Source organism: Mus pahari, chromosome 12, assembly GCF_900095145.1.
Source record: "Mus pahari chromosome 12, PAHARI_EIJ_v1.1, whole genome shotgun sequence".
NCBI lineage: Eukaryota > Metazoa > Chordata > Mammalia > Rodentia > Muridae > Mus > Mus pahari.
In genome coordinates this window covers 49,759,617-49,768,612 of record NC_034601.1, presented here as the reverse complement: position 1 = coordinate 49,768,612, position 8,996 = coordinate 49,759,617, and the positions used below count along the sequence as shown (strand labels likewise).

Genomic DNA, 8,996 nt, shown 5'->3' with positions numbered 1-8,996 from the left:
TCTCCCAGGTCCTTAGTCAAGGCTTGGAATCTCCTTTCTAGGTTGTCATCAAAATTACAGAGCTGAAAATTCATTCTAATAGCAGAGGATGTGTATCAATAAAAATCTGAATATGTTCCTCCTGTAGGAACTGTTTCTTCCATTCAGCAAATACTTAGCATTTAATATATGCCTAATACTGTACTAGGGGAAATGAATAAAATGTAATATAGTCCCTGTTCTCATAAAGTTTACTGTCAAAGATACATACAAAGAAGCTAAAAGTCACAATATGTGTGCTATGATGAACAGGACAGAGGGAGGATTCAAGTGCAACCACTTGTATGAGGGAGTCAAAGATGAATGAGATCAGTATTTAGAACCAGCAGAAATCAGTAAGGGGAAGAGGAGATTGTTTATAAGATAAAAGAATGAAGAAAATGAAACAGCACATGGCTTTCAGTGAGATAGAAACAGTTTCCCAAAAACAATATAAGTATGGAGGGCAAACAGACATGGACCAGACAGTCAATGGGTCAGTCATTTGGCATTTGTGTGCCAAACTTGAAGGTTACAAGAATCCAGGCAGCTATAAAAACTAGTGAGTAACAAGTTTCATGTGACTTTCAAATGTAAGGAATGGCTTGATAAGTAAAAGTTCATACCCAGGAAGTCCGAACAAGTGACTATCATCATAATAAAGACACTAAGTTTGGGGGGCTTGGATGCTGTGGATGGGCCTGGTGCTGTTTGTATTTTGATGCTAATTCTACTTCTGGGAGGGGCTAAGGACAGGGAGTGAGTCACATACTCAGGTGGCTTCTTGTGAACCAATCCCCTAATGAATAAAGGAGCCAATCACTGGGCGAGTAGGGGGGACTTCCAGCTTGGAGAGGGGACGAGAAGAGGAGTGGAGGAGGCAAAGAGAGAGGGCCCCTTTGGACACGGATACCATGAGGACAAGAGGTAATTACGATTGTCTCCCAGTTTCAATGGTGGATCCATCAGGATTTGCCAGCAGAGGATTTAGATTTAATAGGTTTACACATTAGGATTTTAGTTGTTGCGCCCAGCGATTGAGTTACCGTTATTTCTGAACTAAGTTTGTGTTGTGTTTTCCTTCACATGGAGGCTTGTCTGGGTTCAAGAGAGAAAGGTACTGCGGCAAAATGTGAGCTTGCTTGAGGAGCACCACAAAGGCCGTGGGGGTTTTGAAGCATGGGGCTTGTGTAGTAGCTACCCGCCAGTAGGAACTTAGCAAGCTGGGTGGAGAGATTTTGGAGCACTGAGTCAGAGTCTCCACGAGATAAGTACAGGTCGGCCATTGCCCACTAGTGCATGGCTGGCCAGGCTGCGGGGGGGGGGGGGGGGGGGGGGGGGGGGGGGGGGGGGGGGGGGGGGGGGGGGGGGGGGGGGGGGGGGGGGCGGCTGGCAGTGCACGGGAACTTGTTGTTCTTTTTAATATTTCCGACAACACTTAGACTGGAGTGCTGGCAATAAAGATGAAACATTATTTCTGTATAGATTTAATTTGAAATCACAATGATGAGATGTAAGGAATGAAAATAAAAGGGAGTTACAGCCATTCCCAAGTTCTATTTTACAGAGCTTAGTATATGGGTGAGCCAGTCACTCAGACAGCAAAGGGCATACAGACATAAGGATGAGTTGAGAATAAAGATTGTTTATACGTTGAAACAAGTCTGAGTTTAGTAAACCTAGACCTCAGCTAAATGCCAGGAACTAGGGAAGGAGGGAGGGAGAACTAGGGACGATTTTTTTTTAAGATTTATTTATGTAATTTATGCATGTGAGTGCTTCATTTAAATGTGTGCTTACATGGCAAAAGAGGACATTAGATCCTGTTACAGATGGCTGTGAACCACCCTGTGGTACTGGGACGTGGCAGGCAGATCTTTGTGAGTTCAAGGTCAGTCTGGTATCTATGGAGAGTTCCAGGCCAAGGGTTACAAAGAGAGTAAATAGTAAGAACCTGTCTCAGAAAGCAAGAAAAAAAGGGAGGGAGGGAGGGAGGGAAGAAGGAAGAGAGGGAGGGAGTGGAGGAATTCCTAATTATAGGCTGTAATATCAAAGCACTACCATAATAAGGGGAAAGTTATTCTGATTCTAAACAATTTACCAACCCTAAAAGAATTTTTTGAGAGCTAAAACTATAAATGAAATATGTACGAGTGTTATAGTATAGATTACAAATTCCAAAAACTAATTCCTTCTTTTTAGCACCAAACCTCACATTCAGTTTTTAAAAATTGGAGGCTGGAGATACAGCTCTGTGGTTAAGAGTATTGCTGCTCTTGTAGATGACTAGAGTTTTGTTCCCAGCACCAACATGGTAGATCACATTATCTGTAACTCCAGTTCTAGGAGAGCCAACACTTTCTCCTGGGGTCTGTGGGCAAACGCACATAAATGTAAATAAAAACAAGTAATTTTTTTTTCAAAAAACACAGAATTTTGTTTTCTTATTTTTTAAAAATTAAACTTAATATTTACTATTTAAAATGTGCATTAAAATCAACATCTATATTGAATCAATATGTAAAAATTATGAGAACACTCACAAAGCCCAAAAGTAGGGAGAATCCAGATTAAATTATGTTTAAAATCTATGCTAAGATTTAGAAAAAAGGAACCATAGTGGCAGAGGAGCTCTAGAGAGAGGTGTGATAGAATATGGGTGCTATGAAAGGGGAAATGGGGAAATTTGGGGACCTTCCTCTGGTGGAGGGAACAGCAATACAGAAGAAAAGGCAGGACAGATAAATGACACTATAGATATTTTTAAAAGTCATAGGAGGGCCNGGCGTGGTGGCACATGCCTTTAATCCCAGCACTNNGGAGGCAGAGGCAGGNGGATTTCTGNGTTCGAGGCCAGCCTGGTCTACAANGTGAGTTCCAGGACAGCCAGGGCTACACAGAGAAACCCTGTCTCAAAAAACCTAAAAAAAAAAAAAAAAAAAAAAAATATATATATATATATATATATATATATATATATATATAAAATTAATATATATGAAGTGAAAACTTAAGGGTTCTTTGGAAAGTCAATTGGATGGTGTTTTTCTGGGGCAAACACATGAAGAAATGTTTTGTTAAAGTAGACACAGGTGTGAAAGACTAAGACATTTTGTTGAAGCAGACCCAGGAGAGAGGATGCTCTACTAAAGCAAGCATGTGAAAGGACTTGTGATGAAAGATTCTTTGCTAATGACATGCATGTATTGCTCCACCCTACATTGCAGAGTTAAGCTGCATTTGTTGGGACTCCATAGAGAAAAACACCAAAAAAACTGGTGGTGTGCTGCAATTTCTTGCCACTTCCAAGGCTCATTGGATGCATGTGCTGAGGCAAGACCCTTGTTGAGGCAAGGCACGTGGACACGTGATGTTTGGAGGGTATAAATAGGACTCCACTGAGTGATGGAGGCAGAGCTTGGCTTGCTGGTACAGCCAGCTATGCAATGCTTCTTGGTCTCCTGTCTTCACAGATCTTCACTTCCCTAAGAGGCACAGCTGAGAACTTCTGGTGTTCCTGTTGGACCTTCCTGCTGACTCAAGCAGAGCCTAAAGCTTGGCTGTCTCTGCGAGGTTGTATCACCACTGTTGCTAACCAGACTCACTGAACTGGACTGCTGGTTTATCAATGAGGTGTTTGTGAGTGGATCAAGCTACCACTACCTGCTAACCTGTAAACTGAACTGCCGATATCTAGACAACACAGACAGGAGATGCTTCAAGAATCGTTCTAAACAGGTCCATTTCCTCCATATCTTTTCTGTTCCACTACCTCTGGTGAGTGGTGGGTTACAATAAAGGTTAAAGCATTTAAGAACCATCATTAAAAATAATATTTGAAAAAGTTAAAAGCTACAACTATATATGTAATAATTAAAATTGTACTACTTGGGGGGTGGTGATAATGTTCCCCCCATGAGCCATAGACTATCTAACAAAACCTCCAGTACCAGGTATGGGAAACTATCTTCAAGCTGTTGGTCAGGAGAGTCCAAGAGACTCCCAAAACAATACAAGGCTATTGTCAACTGCCCTTGGTTGCCTTCCAGAAGTGGAAGGTAAGACCCTGTTGCTGAAGACACCATACACTTGAGACACACCACTTGGAGAAATCCAGCTGGATACGACCGGAAGCCTCCTCTCTGGAAACCAGTTCTCAGAGTATCAGAAGGTGCTCTGCACACTGCCAAAGGAGAAAAGCAATAGTCCTACCCACATGTTAAACCTGCGAACCACAAGGACCATCAGGGCATGATTTCCCCAAGGGTGCAATAGTGGCACTTATATCTTGAGAGTAAACAATAGCCACCTCACTGGACTTAAAACATATTCAACAAGAGGGAATTCATGCCTGAAACTATAAACCTATGCAACCACCTATAGCTGGTTAAGTCATGAAACTTACTACTGCCACTTCCCCAAACTATTATAATCTCTAACTGCATCCTTAATACTTATCTTTATACCCTTACAGAGAAGTGTGAGTCTCATTGCTCATCAAAGAAGCTTCTTTTTACAGCAGACATAGGCCAATACAGAAAGCCAAAAATGGTCAAAATGCAGAGAACTGACCTACTCAGCCCCAGCTGTTACATCACAACACAATCCCTATACCCAAGGCTCAAGGAACATCACAGAAGAGGAAGCTGAAATGCTGCAAGAGCCAGAGAATCATAACTTCTGCTACACGACAGCATCTCCTATATATGGCATGGAAGCTTCAGTAATAAAATCTCAACAACAAAGGTTCTTAACCCTGAATAATCTGAACAATGACACTCATAGGTGACATGCCAACATAGAAGAGGTCCTCACTCCTGGGTAATGAATGACTGCTGAAAGAGGGAGAGGGAAACTCAGTCTTCATCGGGACTCTCGAATTAGTGGTCAGTCCTAAAAACATATCCATGCAAGCACACTAAAAGGACTCAACATGTTGTATTTGTATATGTATCCATAAATACATATATGTATATGTGTGTATATGTATGTATGTATATGTATATTTACAGAAATGATGACTAAAGGAAAGACACCATGAATTTGAGAGGGAATAGGTAGAACCTGAGAGTGTTTGGAGGGAGAAAAAGGAAGGGAGGAAATGATGTAAACATCGTGCATATGAAAAATTTAAAAGAATTGAAGAGGTAAAAAATAAAAAACACATTAATGTGCACATATATTCAAATATGCATATATGTAATGCTTTATATCATAAATTTCTAAAATATATACATTAATCAGTCATAAAGTAAATTAAATGGAATAAAGAGCATTTTAACCCCTTGTCAGAAGCATCATCTAACTGAAAGCCAGATGGAAAACTGTAAGGTCTGTGCTAGAGTGGAACACGCTTGTGTGCGCTCATCTTTACTATCATCTCAAACAACCTTACGTTAAGAATATTGGATTTATTATTTCATATGTAATAAAGTCAAAGGTATGGAACAAAATCAATACTATGTAACGTACCTTTCAGATAAATTAAGGCTTTGGTGAAGAGGATCTAATCTTTGACATGTCTCTATGCTGTCAACAGATGTCGAAGGCAATGAGTCTGATTGCACCTTGCTGGTAGCACATAAATTAGCATCCTTTCTAGGCAGGGTCTTTCTGAATTCTCGTCCTAAGTCCGTCCATAGAACATTCGTCAACATAACTCTGAGATGCCTGTTACATACACAGATAATAAATACATATGGTTCTAAATGTTATACAATACATGCATTTATTACAAACCTTAACAAGTGAGTATCTCCTAAAAGTAGGAATTTCACTTTCAGAAAATAATTATAAACAGTATAAATAAAAAACAAATGTCTAGCCACTCTCAATGACACATTAAAAAGTAAAGCCTACTTCACTTATATTGGGATTTCTTCAAAATTATATCAGACAAACTATAACCATCCTCAAAAATATGTAGGTGTTTGATTCCTAGCAACTCATACTTCCCCCCGTTAGTGGGAAGTGCGTATTCATCTGCAGCTCTCATCACAGAAGCAACCACTTTCTGTGTTACAAGTGTGGTTTTGCTTTAGCATACAGGAATTTAGAAAAGACTATAATAATAGAGTAAGGAATCAAGACCAGTACCAAGAAGGGGTTGTTGTTGGAGAGCAAAGTAATAGAGTCCAACTATGACATCAAAGGCCAAACAGGGGTCCAAGTGCAAGAAACTGAGAATTCAGACCAGGCAAAAAAGTGGGCAGGTGGGCAGGCAAATAGACAAAGTCAACAGCAGACTAAGGTGAGCAGAAATCTCAGGAACAGTCCAGAGTCTTTTACTTTAACAAGATGTACATCAAGACACATCAGATATCACATTACAGGTTGATATAGGACCATACCACCCCAGGGTTAGGTATCCACATGTCTTAGTTAGGGTTGCATTGCTTTATTTCTTCAGATGAGAAGATGATATGACAGCCATTCTCGAGCATTTTAGCTCTTTCTGAACTCTGGCTGTTTCAACTCTGCTATTCTGGCCTAAACTCCTCTCCAAGCTGACTGATTCAAACTCACTTCTTTTGGCTTCTGACTGAATTGCTCTGCCTGAATTGCTCTGCCTGGCCTCATACTAATTCTGGCAATATGTTTTAATCCTTTGGCTCCTTCTCATTTTCTGGGTTTTTTTGTCTACACCTGTGTCTAGCTTGTTCTCTCTTCAACCTGTCTCTGTAAAACTGGTCTAATAAGAAAGTCTTGGTTAAAAACAAAACAAACTTTCTATTCTCATAAGAGTTGGTCATATCCTATCTCTGACTCATTCTGTCAAATCTTTCTCTGATTCATCACTTGGTCTTCCCCTCAATTAGATGTCACTTTCAAACATGGCTGTTTTCTTCTATAAACTAATCTTACCTCCACTATTTGGGATTTAAGGTGTGTACTAAAATCATGTCTGTATTCTAGCCACATCATACTATAATCCAAAGTATGTCTTCACTCCAGCTGGATCACATCAACCTAAAAGGCCTTTGTCAGAGGAGCCATGTTGCTGAAATTGAAATCCCCCTACAAAGAGACCCATGACCATGGCAATCCTTATAGTAAAAAAAATTTAATTGGGGCTAACTTACAATTCCATTATCATCATGGCAAGAAGCATAGCAGCATGGTAGCAGACATGGTGCTTGCTAGAGGAGCCAAGAATTTACATCTTGATCCTCAGGCACCAGAAAGGGACTGTGTTCAACAGTGGACAGAGCTTGAGTCTATATGACCTCAAAGCCCTGACTCCACAGTGCCACACTTAACAGACCACACCTCCTCCTTATTGGCCATACATCCTAGTAGTGCCATTCCCTCTAGCCAAGCATTCAAACATTTGATCTATAGGGGTCAGGAATATTACACACAGAAAACTTGTCTAGAAAAACAAAAACAAAACCTTTCATATTATGTCTTGTCTGGTAAATATTTCCAGAGTTTGGGTTCATCATCCCCTCCACAACTGGAGACAACAGCCAAAGACATCAAGAAACAATATTTAATTTGAGAGTTTCATATGTGTCTTGATCATAAGCTTCCCTACCCAATCAACTTTATCTCTCTCTTTTTTAAACCTTTAATAACAGTTTGTGCTGCCCAAATATTCTTGAATGTGTGGTCTTCCAGTGGAGTGTGGTCTACTCCCTAAGAACTACATTCTTAGAGAAACTCACTCTCCCTCTTCCAGCAACTAACAATTGCCAATAAAACAATGACTGAATAAAGAAAAATATATGAGCAATTACAAAACAAGTCCTGCTATAATAGTTATGCTTTCTTTCATACATACTTTAAGAAACAACCATATTTCGTACCCTTTCTTTCTCCTCCTTCCCTCCATCCTCTATCTCTCTGTGTCTCTCTGTCTCTTTCTCTTTCTTTTTTCTTTTCTTTTTTGGTTTTTTGAGTTAGGGTCTCACTCTGTAGCTCTGGCTGTCCTGGAATTCACTATGTAGACCAGGCTAGCCTTGACCTCATAGAGATCTGCCTGCCTCTGCCTCCTGAGTGCTGGGATTAAAGACATGTACCAGTATACCCAGAAATATAGAAACAACTATTTTTTTTTCAAAAAGAATTATGCTTTGTCAAAAAATAAAGGTGTGTGTGTGTTTCTTTTTCTTTTTTTTTGGTTTTTCGAGACAGGGTTTTTCTGTATAGACCAGGCTGGCCTCGAACTCAGAATTTCACCTTCCTTTTGAGTTTCTTTCCTGACTTTTGATGATGAACAACAATATGGAAGCATAAACCATAAATAAGCCCTTTCCTCCCCAAGCTGTTTTGGTCATGGTGTTCTACCCTAGCAACCTATAATGTAACTTAGTAACCCTAAGACACAATGATTGATTCTTTACCTAGAATGAGCTCAGTGCTGTGACTGCTTCCTATATTCTTGAAAGACTAGGAAGACACCCTCCAACTAAACATTAGTCACCCTAGGGAATATGAGCTAGAGTATCCCCAGAGGGTAAAACACCTGCCTAGACCACAGATGGCAAAACATCAACAATCATGCACAACAGAGAACCTCGGTAATAAAAGACGTGAAGATACTTTTGGAAGGCATCATATACTTGTCCAATACAGGTTCAGCAAAAGCATAAACTGCAGGAAGGATAAGAATCAAGAGTCCAAGTGACTCTATCTACCCTATCGGAAGTTTCTAAAAAGCAAGCACTCTAACATCTCACCATTTTCTTCCTTTTGACTTTGGGATTCCCCCTCTTTCTTCTTACTGTACTTTCAGCAGTAGTTTTACAGTATGTTATATTATCCAAAACTTTTTGGTTTTGCTATTCCCATTTACACATACATCTAACTTAGTTTTCACTACTGTGCAGTATTTTGTCTTTTCCTAATTTCTTATCTTTCTTGTCCTCTGTCTACTCCTCTCAATCCTCCATTCTTAGAACTATTTTTTTTTAAATATTTATTTATTTATTATATGTAAGTACACTGTAGCTGTCTTCAGACACTCCAGAAGAGGG

General features: G+C 39.9%; 1 protein-coding gene across 1 annotated transcript in view; it reads right to left on the bottom strand.

Annotated features, from left to right (window-relative positions):
• Senp7 (SUMO specific peptidase 7) overlaps window positions 1-8,996 on the bottom strand; it is a 107,491-nt gene that overhangs the window by 70,995 nt on the left and 27,500 nt on the right. The window contains exon 6 of the mRNA XM_029544337.1: window positions 5,491-5,688. Coding sequence (XP_029400197.1) covers window positions 5,491-5,688 — 198 coding nt within the window. The remainder of the gene's footprint in view (window positions 1-5,490; window positions 5,689-8,996) is intronic.